Source organism: Trachypithecus francoisi, unplaced genomic scaffold (assembly GCF_009764315.1).
Source record: "Trachypithecus francoisi isolate TF-2019V2 unplaced genomic scaffold, Tfra_2.0 Lachesis_group11, whole genome shotgun sequence".
Lineage (NCBI taxonomy): Eukaryota > Metazoa > Chordata > Mammalia > Primates > Cercopithecidae > Trachypithecus > Trachypithecus francoisi.
This window is the reverse complement of record NW_022681456.1, coordinates 125,245,603-125,261,919: the sequence shown is the minus strand read 5'-3', so window position 1 is coordinate 125,261,919 and position 16,317 is coordinate 125,245,603. Positions and strand designations below refer to the sequence as shown.

The window sequence follows — 16,317 nt, the reverse complement described above, 5'->3', positions numbered from 1 at the left end:
TACCGCCGGCACACATCCGCCCGACGCTGAAACTTTTCCTTTTGCATGGTAGCCACGACCGCCCATAGTGAGGCAGCTGTAGCCCGCTTCCGCCCTTACAGAGACCCCAGGACGCGACCGAGACAGGTATGACGTCACTGAAGGTCGCCATTTTGCATTCTCGGGCAAACTTTTTTTCCCTCCAAAACGGTAATGTATGATAATCGGTGCAAGGGTAACTGTTCACTTTAGGCTTATATTGTGTAAACATCCCTTCTCAGCGACTGGAAGATACAGCTTTTTTTCCCTCTTTGCAGAATATGACTTTTTTCAAGCCAATTAGTTTCTTAAGGAAGTTGGGGAAGAGTATCAAGCCTTGAGAGATTCAAACCCTTTGCATTTCTTTTCACTCACACAAACACCATCTCCCCCAGCATTTTTTTTTTTAGCTTGAGAAAGATTATCAACTTTCTACTTATAAATACAAATAATGACAATAATGCTATAATTCTGAACATCTTTTGTCAGAGCTCCTGTACTTTACACTCAAATACTTTCACATATAAAATATTACTTCTGACGTTGCCCTCTTGCTTTTTTTTTTTTTTTTTTTGAGAGCGAATTTTCACTCTTGTTGCCTAGGCTGGAGTGCAATGGCGTGATCATAGCTCACCGCAGCCTCCACCTCCCGGGTTCAAGCGATTCTCCTGCCTCAGCCTCCCGTGTAGCTGGGATTACAGGCATACGCCATCACACCTGGCTAATTTTGTATTTTTAGTAGAGACAGGGTTTCTCCATGTTGGTCAGGCTGGTCTTGAAATCGCGACCTCAGGCGATCTGCCCTCCTCAGCCTCTCAAAGTGCTGGGATTACAGGCATGAGCCACTGTGCCTGGCACCTCTTGCTACTCTAAGGGGGAAACCTCATGCTTTCCTTTTGTTTATATGTGATGTCAGCATCACAATTCTGAAGGGGTCGAGTGATGCAGCACTCTCACTACTGGGCTAGTTGGCTAGCTAGTTGCCAGCCATCACTCTAGTTAGCTATGGTAGAGTGATTTCTATGGTTTTCATCAGAATGGAAAGCAGTCAAGGGCATGAGAGGCTGCCAACACACTAGGTAAACAGAACTCAAAGGCCATAACCTAATAGTGGTGTAAGACAGCATCTTCGAGATAGCTGCCACCCCTCACGCCTTTCATACCCTCACACATCCTTCATAAGAATTATCAATGTCTTATGTCAAGTTTTTAATGAGACAGACTTTCAGCTATATAATTTCTACCAAATACATGAAGAAGAGGAACTTCCAACCAGGGGCGGATTGGAAGTTGCTTTTTCTTTGAGATGGCTGCAGGGATGTATTTGAAACATTATCTGGACAGTAAGAGCAGGCTGGAGAAAGGGGTCAGGGGCTGTAGAGTGGTGGGGGTATCAGGGCTGAGAGGATCTGTAGTCCGTAAACCCCAGGTTTACTAGTGTGCAGGTAGTAAGATACAGCAATAGAATCCAGGAAATTCGGCTCTCATTACAAGAGTCATGCCTTTCGGTAAGTAATTTAATCTCTGTGCCTGTTTTACTATACAATGAGAATACTACCTACCTCATAGGGTTGTTGCAGTAAGTTTTAATACTGGTGAAGTTAGGGCCATTAGAGCCTTTTCAAGAGCTGTTGAGAGTGGGAGGAAAAAGCAGTAAATATCCAGGGAGCTAAGAAACACTGGCATATTTGATCATATGTGATACATTCATTGGTATTACACAACATATTGATACACCACCTTAGGTGTCCACACAGGATATCTAGCACTAAATTAAGTACGCTTTATTTATCCCAGCCCAACTAGGTAACAACTACTATTGGCCAGCAGTTCCAGAGAACCACCAGTTCTCGGGATGTGGGAGCTTGGTCACAACTTTCACTTTTTCAGTGCTTAAAGCAAGGTTTTCTTTTTTTTTTTTTCCAGACAGAATCTCACTCTGTGGCCCAGCCTGGAGTGCAGTGGTGCGATCCCAGATCACTGCAACCTCTGCCTCCCAGGTTCAAATGATTCTTCTGCCTCAGCCTGTAGCTGGGACTACAGGCGTGTGCCACCACACCTAGCTAATTTTTGTCTTTTTATTTTTTTGAGACAGTCTCACTCTGTCGCCCAGGCTGGAGTACAGTGGCATGACCTTGGCTCACTGCAACCTCTGCCTCCTGGGTTCAAAAGATCCTCCTGCTTCAGCCTGAGTAGCTGGGATTGAGGACGCCCACCACTATGCCCAGATCATTTTTTTTGTATTTTTAGTAGAGATGGGGTTTCACCATAATGGCCAGACTGGTCTTGAACTCCTGACCTCAAGTGGTCTGCCTGGCTCGGCTTCCCAAAATGCTGGGATTACAGGTGTGAGCCACCACACCCAGCCTTAAAGCAAGCTGCTTAATTCTCAAAAAAGTTATCTTGAGAGTTATCTAGTCCAATCCCTTCACTGACAGTTGAAGCAGCACCCTGGCCAACACTGGTTGATGGTAGGCTAAAGTCCAGGTACTATTATGTAGTACTACTCCATAGTACTACAGCTCTCCTGCATAAACCAATCTTGCACCCCTTAACTGGTTATGATTTCCACAAGGTAATAAACATACATATGGATACACTGCCAACTGCAAGTCCCTCTTCCAGACTCAGGCAGGAGTGTGGATCCTTCCAACAGGCTTCCATTTTTCTTCCATAGGGAGCTGAGTTGTTGGGTTAACACATAACCAAAGTCTTGCTCTCACCTATTTAGGAAATGCAATCCCCATGACAGAATGTGTATGTAGAAGTCCTCATCAACCAGGATTCACTGGAGACATCATGAAACTGTACCCTTCCATGACTGGAGAACTGCACACGTGGGACATCATCACACAAGCACTCGTTCATCACACACACACTCTTGCTATTCATCAGTTTATAAATACTGTTCTTGGACATCTCCCCAAAGGCCTTTTCCGCATGCTCGCTCACATCAGTAGCTCCACTGCCTCTGATCCTTTTACATGAATTTATTTCTATACAATGTTCTAAAAACACCCCTTGGTTTGTACATAAGGTTTTTTCTTTTTTTTTCTTCATTTTTTGATTGCTTTATAACAACTGGTTTCCTGATTCTTTTTTTTAAATTTCCTTTTCTCTGAAATCTGCCATGATTAAAAAAAAAAAAAAAAAGACAAAAAAAAAATGCTGTGGCTGGAGGACAGGGGTGGAGAGGGAAAAAAAGGACAAAAATAAACAAAACATCAAATATGAAAATTCTCAGAGATAATGCATTTATAAACACAGAAATGGTTACAACAAAGATGGCCGTGATGAGTGGGTATAATATATTTATATATATATATTTATATATAAATCCGTGTCCGGCATCTGACCGTGGCACCTAGGGAGCTAAGTCCAGTCCTTGTGTTTGCCTTGAACTCTCCCTTCTCCGCAACACCCCTGTTTTGGAGTTTCACAGATAACACAAAGCCTCCCACAGCTCCTTGGGGGGTGGGTTGGGGAGACTGAGAGTATAGGGTCTGTGTAGGCAGAGAAAGAGAGAGGCTCCAAGGAAATCCCTAAAACCATAACCCACACTTCTAAGCCACCTGTGACCAACTTGGGCATTTCTGGCCCCTTGGGGACCACATCTCAGCCCTTGCCCCCTTCAAATAAAAGGAGGTCTATCCCCTACCCCGAATCTCCTACCAGCAGTCAACAGGAAGTGAGACGATGTAGGGAAGAAATGGCTCTCAGGGACTGAGGCAACTGAGAAACCTCTGTTCTTTTGCAGGCAAGAATAGAACAAGAGGCTGGTTGCATTTGGGGCTCCCTTTTCTCTGTTATCTGGGAGGGCCAGCCTCTAGTCTTCTATCAACCCAAACTTTGAGGATAAGGAGGGTAAGGATAGGGTAAGTGACCACACTGGACAAGTTTCTATGAGGTCATAGCAAATCCTTCCCTTGAGCACCAACCCCCAATTTTAAAAGCTTTGCTTGGGAGGGGAGGCTGCTGGATGACACCATCAGCTCAGTATTCCTTTGCAATCAGGAGGGCTGATGTTCCTTTTGAAGAGTTCAGAAAAAGGATGGTATCCTGTGAAGGAAAGCTGTGCCTGAGGCCCAAGGAGATGGAGCCAAGGCCTGTGAAGGAAGAGGAGGACTTTTCCCACCAAGAGGAGCTGGAGAAAGAAGAAACCAGGACTACTTCTTCCTCTTCCCAGTGGGTGGCAGCACGGATCTCTAAGAGCTGGCCAGGTGCTCCACCTGGATGGTGCTGGTGGTGACAGTGAGGCAGATGTCCTTATGATGCTCCGCTGTCTTATAGGGGGTCAGGTCAAAGGAACACTGGGGTGGAGGGTTGGGGTTGCTGTCCCCACCACCCCCACCCTGGGGGGCTGCCCCAGGAGACTGGAAGTGTGGTGGTGGCTGTTGCTGCTGCTGCTGCTGCTGCTGCTGTGATGCCTGGGAGGCCTGGGCCTGGGCCTGGGCCTGAGCCTGAGCCTGAGCCTGGGCTTGCGCTTGAGCTTGAGCCTGGGCCTGAGCCTGGGCCTGGGCCACTGCTGCCGCCGCCGCTGCTGCCTGCACTTGTTGCTGAAGATCAGGAGGGTTGTGTTTGCGCATATGTTTCATAAGGTATGTTTCCTGAGGGAGATGGTAAAAAGAAGTTGAGGGATGAAGAAGAAGGAAAAGAGATTACTTGTAACTAGCACCCTAGGCTCTGATTCTGCTAGAGTTAAGGTTTATAATGGTTTTCTGGAGCCAAGACTGAGCAAAACTCAAGTAGCACTTTCAGTGGCTCACTACTGAGGAAAAAAAAGAGAGGGGAACCTTTAGAAGTCAGTGAACATTCAACTGGCAAAGGAATGAGCTGCTATTTTTTTCGAAGACCCCTGAATGAAACAACTTTACAACCTCTTCTGGAGTCTCACAGAAAATATCTAACTGGGCCAGGTGTGGTGGCTCACGCCTGTAATCCCAGCACTTTGGGAGGCTGAGGCAGGTGGACCACTTGAGGTCAGGAGTTTGAGACCAGCCCGGGCAACCAATCCCGTCTCTACTAAAAATACAAAAATTTGCTGGGCGTGGCGACATGCACCTGTAATCCCAGCTACTCGGGAGGCTGAGGCAGGAGAATCACTTGAACCCAGGAGGTGGAGGTTGCAGTGAGCCGAGATCACACCACTGCACTCCAGCCTGAGTGACAAGGCGAGACTCTGTCTCAAAAAAAAAAAAAAAGAAGAAGAAAATACCTAACTGAAATCTTGCTCCCCTCAAAATTTCAAGTGGCTTTATTTTGCCTTATGTTTAAGTAAAATGAAGAATTACAGTTTATCAGTCTCTATAGGATTAGGGGATCAGGCATCCCCTAAATTCCTCGGCTATGGGTCTAATTAATTTCTGAATATTTACTTGTTCTGCCAAGTTGAAGCTAGGGAGGCAGGGTATTCGCTGCAACAGATCTCTACCCAGAAAATGGGATGAAGTGGACTGGACTCTTAGAGGACTATCAGGAAGGAAAGAGAAGAAACGGAGCACTCACTGATGTGTATGCCCGACTGCAGATAGTGCAGGTGTACACCTTGGCATGCTTCACTGTGTGCGTAGACAGGTGCACCTCTAGTGAGGCTGCATCCGTGTACGCCCGATGACAGTTGTGGCACTTGAAGGGTTTATCTTTGTTGTGTTGCCGTCTGTGGGACTGAGAAAATTGGGAGAAACCAGAATGAATACATTGTCCTCTTCCCTCCTGCCCCCTTGACCTTGATGGAAAGTAAAAAGGTAGGTGTCAGGCCTCCCAGCTTCTCTCTCCATCTGAAGAAAGTAGAAATTGTTTCGGCCGGGCGCGGTGGCTCAAGCCTGTAATCCCAGCACTTTGGGAGGCCGAGACGGGCGGATCACGAGGTCAGGAGATCGAGACCATCCTGGCTAACACGGTGAAACCCCGTCTCTACTAAAATATACAAAAAATTAGCCGGGCGAGATGGCGGGCGCCTGTAGTCCCAGCTACTCGAGGCTGAGGCGAGAGAATGGCGTAAACCCGGGAGGCGGAGCTTGCAGTGAGCTGAGATCCGGCCACTGCACTCCAGCCTGGGCGACAGAGCGAGACTCCGTCTCAAAAAAAAAAAAAAAAAAAAAAAAAGAAATTGTTTCAAATGAAACTTGAGAAGCTACAGGCTAAGGGTGGAAGCATACCTCATGTAGCGCATACCAGGATCCCAAGGCAGCTTATGCCCGTCTCACCAGTCCAGTAGTTCTTAAAGTGAGGCACGGGGATCTTTAGGGAACACTAAGATCTTTGCAGGGAGCCCACAGGATCAAAACTCTTTTTTCTTTTTTTAGATGGAGTCTCACTTTGTCATTCAGGTTGGAGTGCAGTGGTGCAATCTTGGCTCACTGCAACCTCTGCTTCCTGGGTTCAAGCGATTCTCCTGCCTCACCCTGCAAGTAGCTGGGACTACAGGCACATGCCACCATGCCTGGCTAATTTTTTTTTTTTGTATTTTTAGTAGAGACGAAGTTTCACCGTGTTGGCCAGGCTGGTCTTGAACTCCTGAGCTCAGGTGATCCGCCCGCCTCGGCCTCCCAAAGTGTTGAGATTACAGGTGTGAGCCACCGCGCCCAGTCAAATCTTTTCAAAATAATAAGACAATGTTTGCCTTTCTCTCTCTTGAACCCGGGAAGTGGAAGCTGCAGTGAGCTGAGATCGTATCACTGCACTCCAGTCTAGGTGCCAGAGCGAGCCTCTGTCTCAAACACACACACACCCACACACACACCCAAAATGAAAAACCTAACTGAAATCTTGCTTCCCTCAAAATTTCAAGTGGCTTCACTTTGCCATGTTTTACATGTAACCTTTACAGAGGTTACATGATGTGTGATAACACAATAGGCCAGACGCAGCGGATATGATAATCTACTCATCTTCTAGCTTAAGACATTTAAGACCCCTGTGCCAGGTGCAATGACTCATGCCTGCAATCCCAGCACTTTGGAGAGGCTGAGGCGGGAGGATGGCCTGTGTCCAGGAGTTCGAGACCAACCCAGGCAAGATAGCAAGACCCCATCTCTACAAAAACTAAAAAACCAGCCAGGTGTGGTGGTGCATGCCTATAATCCCAGCTACTTGGGAGGCTGAGGTGAAAGGATCACTTGAGACCGGGAGGCTGAGGCTGCAGCGGGCCATGATCATACCACTGCACTCAGCCTGGGTGACAGAGCAAGGTCCTGTCCCAAAAATGAAAACTAGACACCTGCAAAAATGTATGATCATGCCATTCTTCTCACTCAGTTGTTTCTGGAGGGTCTTGGAATATGTTATTCATGTTAACATACAATGGGTTTTTGTTCTTTCTAAACAGATTACCATTATAAACATTTTTCAGGTTTTTCAGTTTTACAACCTCTATGTAGATAGCTATTACCCACATAAACAAAAACTCTTTGGGTCCCTCGATAATTTTTGAGTGTAAAGGAGTCCTGAAAACATTTGAGAACCACTATACTATTCAAACAGCCCCAAGTCTCAGACTCAAGGTCTGTGTGGAGGGTGGAACATTTACCTGCAGATTGGAGAGTTGTGTGAAGGCTTTCTCACAGCCTGGGTGTGCACATTTGTATGGTCTATCACCAGTGTGGATTCTGCACAGGATGAGAAGAAAGGGAAAGAATGTCAGCAAGACCACTTAGGAACTGGCTCAACAAGTTTTCTCCAGTTCAATCCTGCTCTCCTAAGGAGGCACATCAGATGGGCCTCCAAGAGGCACCAGCCTTCCTGATGTGGATCAGGTACTAATGCTTTGCTTCTGGTCAATGCCTGCATCACTCAGCTCAAGCTGAGGCTCCTCTCTGCTGGGGGAGGAGAGACTGAGGACTTGGCACCCAAGGGACAGGCAGCCCACAATGTGGCATACAAGTCAGCTCCTACAGTAACTGTCCTAACGAACATTCAAGAACATAAGATAAACACAATGGCAAGGAAAAAGAAAAGAACAACGCGTCTTTCTTGGTCCCACCTTATAGCCAGAAACAGTCCCCTCAGCCTTGAGCATCACTTCCAGAGAATGTTATCAAAGAAAAGCAGAGTTACACTGATTGTGGATAGTAGTAGTGATATTAATGGAAACTCATGAAAACTTCTAAGTACTTTTTGCAGTCCAGCTCCCTAATGGCAGGAAATGCCTAGTTTAGTACCAATGTGACCTCTTTCCCCAACACCACAGGGCCCTCTGCTAAGATGAGCCAAGGACTTAAGGGTGCAGTGACACCCGCTCCTCATCAGCAACTTCAGAACCATCTCTATGACCAGGTGCTTTTCTGGACCTCTGGTATAAAATCTCAAAAACGTCACAGGACACGTCTCTTCTTTGTGAAGAAAGCCTGATTCCTCCTCTTCTCAAAGCAAGATGCCTGATCACTTTGAGATCATCACATCCACAAGAAGCCGCGTGAGACGGTCTATGGCCTGTAAGTCTGGACTCCAGTTCAACTTGAGATAGCACTGAAGGAGATCATCATCTCTTCTATTTGGCAGGTTCACTTCTTCCTAGTCACTCCAGATTCATGGGATAAAAACACTGGGCATCTTTACGAAGCATGAGGTTTTTCATTTTCTGTTTGCTGATTCTCTCTGAACATTTAGTACATGTTTTCTTTTGTTCTCTACTCTTGGCATCCCTCGGAGCCTTGCTTGTTGCTGTGGGTGTCACCAGGCTGGTGTCCAGCTAATGTCTGATTTTATCTCCTGTTCATAATTGGTGCCCTAAGGGCTAGAGGTACGGTCTTCTCGACTCAAATGACTCTGTTTTGGCATCAAGGGGCAAATCTTGCAAGACGGGTACATGAGTATTTTCAGGGAGGAAAAACAGAGAACAGTTGTTTCCACTCCGGGTATGTGTCTGTCTCCCATGGACCACTGAATATCATACAGTCACTGCAGCTCCCCGATGTCGCTCTTGCCCCAGAGAGGCTCGCTCTGTGTCCACTTGAATCTCCAATGGTGTTTGGTCTTCCTTCTCCCAGATGCCAGCCAGGTCTCTCCTCCAGCCAGGTCTCTCCCCCGCCCCCCGCATGCGGGTTGTTGTGTGTGTCCGGGGCGGGGGTGGGGAGGGCATGCCAGCGGGGCGGGGTCAGTAGCCCGCCACTCTCCCTTACCGTGTGTGCTGCTGGAGGTGGGAGAGCTGGCGGAAGGCCTTCTGGCAGTAGGAACAGTTGTAGGGCTTGGCCCCCGAGTGGATACGGAGGTGCTGGGCCAGGTAGGAGGTGTTGGCGAAAGTCTTGGAGCAGTGCGGGCACTTGTGGGGCTTGATGGTCTCCGTGTGCATCTTGGAGTGGATCCTGCCGGAGAGGAGAGGAGGGAAGGGGGGAGGAGGAAGCAGTTCGACACCAGGGGCTCAGCTCTCTGCTGGGTGAAATGATGTTGCTTGACGGATGAGAGCACCCCCTTCCTCCCTCCTCCCAAAAGCACTCCAGCCTGGATAGGCAAATGAAGAGGACACCCAGATCTAGGTTGTTGCTGATCGTAAGTCGGTGACTAGAATGGCAGTGAGATGATGAAGAGCTGCAACCCATGGCTCCTGGTCACCTTAAAGTAGTCAATCTCATCAACCCTCCGCTTTTTCCTAAGCTTAACACACTCACCACAGATACCCTGCTTCCAAATTGTAATTTGAACAAAGACCAATACCGCCTGTTCCCCATGGACCTGAAGTTGAATGCACACCTTGGCTCTGAACTGAAGCATATAGTAAAAGCAGGCCTGCTCTGCAGAAGATTTCCAAACACAGACACAGAGAGAAACCACAAAAATTGTTCCAGACTTTGGAATTGGAGTCCACAATTTTCAAGGCCCCCCAAATAGCTAGGATATATAATTTCCACAGACAGTAATAGGAGGTTGAGGCTACCAATGGGCAAAGGTGAAAGGAAAAAAAAATACATGTGGACGAGTAGGTGCAGGTAACATGGCCTTAGGGTTCACGGCCAGGTGGTGGGGTAAACCAAGAGCAGCCTTACCGGGTGTGCTGCTGAAGGTGGGAGAGCTGGCGGAAGGATTTCTCACAGAAGTTACAACTGTAGGGCTTAGCCCCTGAGTGTATACGGATGTGCTGGGCCAGGTAGGAGCTGTTGGCGAAGGTCTTGGAGCAATGTGGGCACTTGTGGGGCTTGGTCTCGGTGTGTGACTTGGAGTGGATCTGCATCTCCGACTTGGAGTAGAATGTCAGTGAGCACATCCGGCACCTGAGCCAAGTGAGGGCAATGGTTAGAACCCTTCCCACCAGGAAGGTGTGGCTGAACCCTCCCCTCTACTTCCGAGAGAAGCCCACCTATCTGAGCGCTCTCCTACTCCAACCTGAGAGTAGAGCTCTATGTATTCATCTTCATGGCCTAAGCATCTAACATGGTGCCCAGCACATTACAAATATTCAATGAATGTTTGCTGAATGACTGGACTGCCTCGATGTGCAAAAATGTATTTCAACAAGATAAGACAGAGTAACAGTATGAACTCCGGGCAGATGCAAATTTCAATGGGCCAGGAATATCAGTTAACTTGTTTTCCTTCTGCCTACAGCTTGATTTCAAACATTTAAGGAATTCCTTTCTCTAATGTTCCTATGTATGAAGTACATGCGTCTGTATTCCTCAAGACCCCTAGATGATAATGAGGAACAACTAGGTCCTCTCCTGCCTCCACAGATAATTTTCTTCCCTCGGATTGTCCCCTACTTCTTTTTTGGCAGTGATTCCTAGAGGGATGGGGGTGAGGAAGTATCAGAATTATTTGGAGGGGCTTTTTCAAACCATGTATGTCTGCTCTCCACCCTCTTATCTGACGTTCCATCCATCATCTACCCACCCCTTGCCCAGAGCCCCTTGACAATCAAGTGAAAACCACTTTTGCAATGACCAAAGTAGCTGCTAGGGGAAGGTGCCATCCCTCAAGCATTTGGGAGAAAAATGTTTACAAAACACCTATCTTCCAAGCTAAACCTTTCCTCTTCCCTAGCACATGCAGCCAGTGTCAGCACTCTGGGTTGACATCAGTAGCACCTGATCATACGTTCACTCATCCCAACTTGGCAATCCTTTCCACTCTGGTATTGTCCACCAAATATCAAATAAGGAGGCCTCTGAGCAAGTTAAGCCACGACTATTCAAACTTTACTGAGCAAGAACTATCTTTCATTTTCGTAAGCAATTCACCAATAAAATGGGAGCCAGTAGAAAAGGCAATGGCCTGGAAGCCAGGCAATTAGTACAAGTTCCTCTTCTTTGGGTTCTCCCTAACTTATCTTCTTAAGAGAGGCTTCAGATGGTGTGGGGTGATGATTTCTGCACTTTTTTCACCTCAGGAGAATTTTTTAGTTACCAGATTATTGATCCCTGGCAGTTGTCTGAGATGCCCAATCATTGCAGGAGACGAGGAGGCTCTTTTTATAGTGAGCATAACCCAAAGGACACAGCCAGTGGGAATCGGGATGCCTGGCTTCTACTCAGGGTTCAGTTACAAACTTGCTCATTAATAGACCTCAATTTTCTGGTGTGTAAAATGCAGAAATAAATTTTTGCCCCCAGAAGGGCCAGCAAACACCTAGGACAGTCAAAGGTAAGCCAAGTATTCTCCAGTAATAAAACTGCATTCATCTTAAGCCTTAGTGCTGACGGACGAGCTCATGCTAGTAAATATTTTAAATATTTCACTAAGACTGAGGTCAGAAGCTGGACACACTGTCACTTGAAGGGCAACTGTACTAAAGTTGCAAACTGATTTCCCTTGATGCTACCATTTCTCAGACAGGTAAAACATATTTATTTTAACCCAAATAAAATCTCATCAATTTGTGTGTGAGGGTGTTCAATAAACAACTCTGCCCTTAACATTAAGGTTAATTAATTAATTAATTAATTAATTTTTTTTTTGAGACGGAGTCTCGCTCTGTCGCCCAGGCTGGAGTGCAGTGGCCGGATCTCAGCTCACTGCAAGCTCCGCCTCCCGGGTTTACGCCATTCTCCTGCCTCAGCCTCCCGAGTAGCTGGGACTACAGGCGCCGCCACCTCGCCCGGCTAGTTTTCGTATTTTTTAGTAGAGACGGGGTTTCACCGTGTTCGCTAGGATGGTCTCGAACTCCTGACCTCGTGATCCGCCCCTCTTGGCCTCCCAAAGTGCTGGGATTACAGGCTTGAGCCACTGCGCCCGGCCCCATTAAGGTTAATTTAAAAAAATAATAATAACCCACTTAAAGTTTCCAATAAGAGAACTTGCAAAACTTAAATTCATTTATAATGTGCTGGCAAGGGAATGAACAATCTCAGAAGACACTAGGTATAATAATGAGGATGAGCACAATGGTAATAGTTGCCATTTGTTGTTAGGCCTGACAGTGCCAGGCACTAGGTTAGGCACTTCAGACACACAGTTTCTACTCCTCACAACCTGGCAAGTCTTACCCATGTTTTACAGAAAGGAACACAAAGACTCAGAAAGTAAGTAATTTGCACAAAGGGCAGTTATTCACTACAAAGCCATGATGCCAGCCTACTTTAAGATTCCTAACACCAGAGGTATTCAAGCAGAGATTGGAATCATCTGCCAGGAAGGGACTGACCAAGGAGATCATTAAACTATTTCCAACTTGAAAATCCTATGAAGTCAAATAAGAGAGTCCTCTAATGCAAGGTGCTGGGTGGTTGGAAAGAAATTTAATTTTGGAGAGTTGTGGCAGTCAGCAGAGGATAGAAAAGCCAGCATCCATATCATTGGGGGCATTCCTCCAGGGGTACCATTCACATCCAGCACAATGAGAATGGGGCACTCGGAAGCATACAATGCAATGGCCTTGATTATAACGATTACAATGGCCACTTTGAATTATCATCCGTGCTTCCTAAAATGCTCAAAACAATTTCAGATATTCTGACTTTGCCTCAAAACATTTCTACAAGATAGATGAAGGCATGGTTGATCTTCCCATTTTATATATGGGAATGAAGAGTGGGAGATATGTTGACTTGCCCAGAGTCACAGAACCAAATTCCCCCAATACCCAGTCAAATGCTACTGACCACTGAAATGGATATGGCTGACCCACACATGCATCAAAATAGAAATGTATTGTGATTAAAAAGATTTATTTTGCCGGGCACAGTGGCTCATGCCTGTAATCCCAGCACTTTGGGAGGCCAAGGCAGGCGGATCACCTGAGGTCAGGAGTTTGAGACCAGCCTGGCCAACATGGTGAAACCCTGTTTCTACTAAAAATACAAAAGAAGGCCGGGCGCGGTGGCTCAAGCCTGTAATCCCAGCACTTTGGGAGGCCGAGACGGGCGGATCACGAGGTCAGGAGATCGAGACCATCCTGGCTAACAAGGTGAAACCCCGTCTCTACTAAAAAAAATACAAAAACTAGCCGGGCGAGGTGGCAGGCGCCTGTAGTCCCAGCTACTCGGGAGGCTGAGGCAGGAGAATGGCGTAAACCTGAGAGACGGAGCTTGCAGTGAGCTGAGATCCGGCCACTGCACTCCAGTCCGGGCGACAGAGCGAGACTCCGCCTCAAAAAAAAAAAAAAAAAAAAAAATACAAAAGAATTAGCTGGGCATGGTGGCGAGCCTGTAGTCCCAGCTACTGGGGAGGCTGAGGCACAAGAATCACTTGAACCCGGGTGGTGGAAGTTACAGTGAGTTGAGATTGTGCCACGGCACTGCAGCCTGGGCGACAGAGTGAGACTCCATCTCAAAAAAAAAAAAAAAATTCTTTGGAATGTCAAGAGTTCTGAGTTTCTGAAGAAATTCTGTTTACCTAGGATACAGTAAGTCTCCCTTCAATTTCAGAGTTCTTTGTAGTCACCTGGGTGGAGGGTCATTCAGGAATTTCAAAAATACTGAATGTGTGGAAAGTCCTATGAGGCTTTCTTCCAACTGCATATTCACATTTCTTTTAATATACACAGTTTGGAAAGTCCAGAGATAGCTTTAATGTGGGTCCCACTGAAGAAAGGGCAGAATGAGAGGACCCTGGATCCATTAGGAGTGCTCTCTCTACAGGATGTTAAAGGATCCTTCCACTACTTCCACAAATTGTATATAGATGTATCTCCATGTCACAATGGCCTCACTTTAAACAAACACGTAAGAATCCAGATTTCTATATGATAACTTAAAAGGGATTTTAATTTTATGAACTGATATATAAAAGAATGCCTTTAAATGAATCAAACTTGTCAGGTACCTTTATAATATGATATGATGGAAACATTTTCCAGGAACACTTTAATTGTATAAAGTGGGGTACACCTGTAATAATAAAGCTGCAATGAACTTTTGGATTATGAGCTGGAATTCTGCAGTGCTCAATTCTGCATAGCAACACTCCTCTCATTTTCACTTATAAAGAGCGATTTAAACACTCTGTAGGCTACTCTCCACAGCAGAACTATACAACACAAGTAAGAATAAATGCTTACTAACTATTTCTTAACTTTCTTTTGAAGTTCCCAACATTTCAAATCTTATCTGATATATACTCCCAACAAATGGGAGGCATAAACAGAATTATCCCCATTTTACAGATGAGGAAACTGAGGCCCAGAGAGGGGAAAAGGACTTGCCCAGGGTCACACAGCAAATTCGTGGTGGAGCCGGGAACTGAATCCATGAGCCCAAGGCTCTGTCCATTTCCTGTGCCGCAGTTCCCTTCGCTCCTAAAATGGGAACAACATTGCCCATCTGGGTACACTAAGGAACTAAGGACAGACCCAGACTCCCAGCCATGCATATCTGCCCGTCTATATCAAAGCTGTGACAGTAGTTATCCCACTCTATACAGTGCTACCAAACTCCCCAAACCCACTAGGGCACGTGACAGTTCTCAAAGGAATTAAAAGATGTTCAACTTTCAAAGGGCAGGGAGTTTACTTACATAATTATTTTTGTATAGTATCACATGCAAATATGCATATAATGCTTTTTGGTAAAGGCAAATTTAGAGGAAGTGGAGAATCAAAATGACTTTCATAAATCAGAAAGCGAGCAAAGTCATTCTATAAGTATATACTCCAAAGGGGGAGGCATCCTATTCCTCCTACCTTCTTATGAAAGCCCCTCCCATCATCCCAACCATGCAGGGTGAGGCAGGCTCAGTGTTCAAATATGACCCAGGAACTGGTGAATGGCACATAGGTTAGGTGCTTACCAGAAAAGTTTCTTAGAAAAATAGGAATGGAATATGTAGAAAGCAAAAAGGAGCTACAGACAAGAGTCTCAAACCCAGCATAAAGCCGCATTACAAGAGAGAGATTCTACTTTGTTACTAAAAAATAAGTCAGTGTTAACGACCCCCAAAACAAGGGTTAAAAAAAGGAAAGAGTGAAATGGGTCTCTGCATCCTAACAAGATGCTAGCAGCTCTGCCTCCTATCCTATGATGGGACACCTGACATGCAAGTGGCTCAGAGCTGGGAAGCTGTCAGAGTGTAGCACCTAACTGGGGCAGAACACAATGAGGGTACAGGGAGAATCACCAAGCTAGGCCTCCTCGCCTCATCCTGCCCCTGGCTCTGAGTCTTACCTGTAGGTCTTGCCGTCTTTCTGATGGTCATCATCATCCTCAGGGGAGAGGACATAAGGGTCATTCATCTCAGGCAGCCCTGATTCCAGCATCCGCTTCTTCTTCCGGCCCCGGGGCGGCTTAGGAGCCACACTGCCACCTCCACCACCACCTCCACCTCCTTCCTCGGTTAGGGTCGATGCTACCTTCTTGGAGAGGTCAGGGACAACCTGCAGGGCTTGTGAGCCAGGGGGAAGAGCTGAGACAATCATGGGAGCCGAAATGGGGAAGGTCTGAGCTGATGATGCTGTGGTCACAAGAGAGCCTGAGGGGGACGTGATTACCAAACCCGGACCTAGGATTGGGAGAAAAAGGAGATGGCGTCATGTTGTTCAGTTCTGATCCTAATCCTATTTCATTTCCCCCACATCATTGTCATTGTCTAATTAACCCCTCACCCCCCCGCCGACCCAACCCAGAGTACATAGGAAACCCCAAACCCTGTAGAAAAATAATGGTCTCCTAACCCTTGTCCCCACCCCCCTGGTAACAGTGAGATTTACCCCTTGATTGACTCCCTTCTCTTCTCCACCTCTGAGAACAGGAGACTCCTTGATTCAGAGAAGGAAAGAATGTCACCTCCTCAAAGGCAGGGACCGCATCTTCTACTTCTTTGTATCCCCCACAATGCCTAGCACATTGCTAGGCACACAGTAGGCACTTAATAAAAATGTGATTGAGTAATCAAACACATATCCCACTCCCCATGTCCGTGGAGCCCCCCAGCCTG

At 46.5% G+C, this 16,317-nt stretch overlaps 1 protein-coding gene and 1 long non-coding RNA gene across 21 annotated transcripts in view; one reads left to right on the top strand and one right to left on the bottom strand.

Moving 5' to 3' along the window:
- Positions 1–20: 20 nt before the first annotated feature.
- On the top strand, positions 21–3,171 carry LOC117090631. Its single transcript, XR_004440077.1, has 2 exons — positions 21–126; positions 2,750–3,171. It is a non-coding gene; the product is annotated as an uncharacterized LOC117090631 (long non-coding RNA).
- Positions 2,996–16,317, bottom strand: part of ZNF384 (zinc finger protein 384) — a 26,121-nt gene continuing 12,799 nt past the window's right edge. For 4 of the 20 annotated variants that reach the window (XM_033223045.1, XM_033223040.1, XM_033223043.1 and 1 more), the window contains 8 exons: positions 16,091–16,138; positions 15,549–15,882; positions 14,591–14,683; positions 9,999–10,223; positions 9,138–9,320; positions 7,547–7,625; positions 5,524–5,682; positions 2,996–4,625 (listed from right to left, as the gene is read on the bottom strand). In XM_033223045.1, coding sequence (XP_033078936.1) covers positions 4,224–4,625; positions 5,524–5,682; positions 7,547–7,625; positions 9,138–9,320; positions 9,999–10,223; positions 14,591–14,683; positions 15,549–15,882; positions 16,091–16,138 — 1,523 coding nt within the window. In that variant the 3' untranslated portion in view covers positions 2,996–4,223. Of the gene's footprint in view, positions 4,626–5,523; positions 5,683–7,546; positions 7,626–9,137; positions 9,321–9,998; positions 10,224–14,590; positions 14,684–15,548; positions 15,883–16,090; positions 16,248–16,317 lie in introns of all 20 variants that reach the window. The other 16 variants (XM_033223041.1, XM_033223046.1, XM_033223042.1 and 13 more) reach the window with 12 other exon arrangements.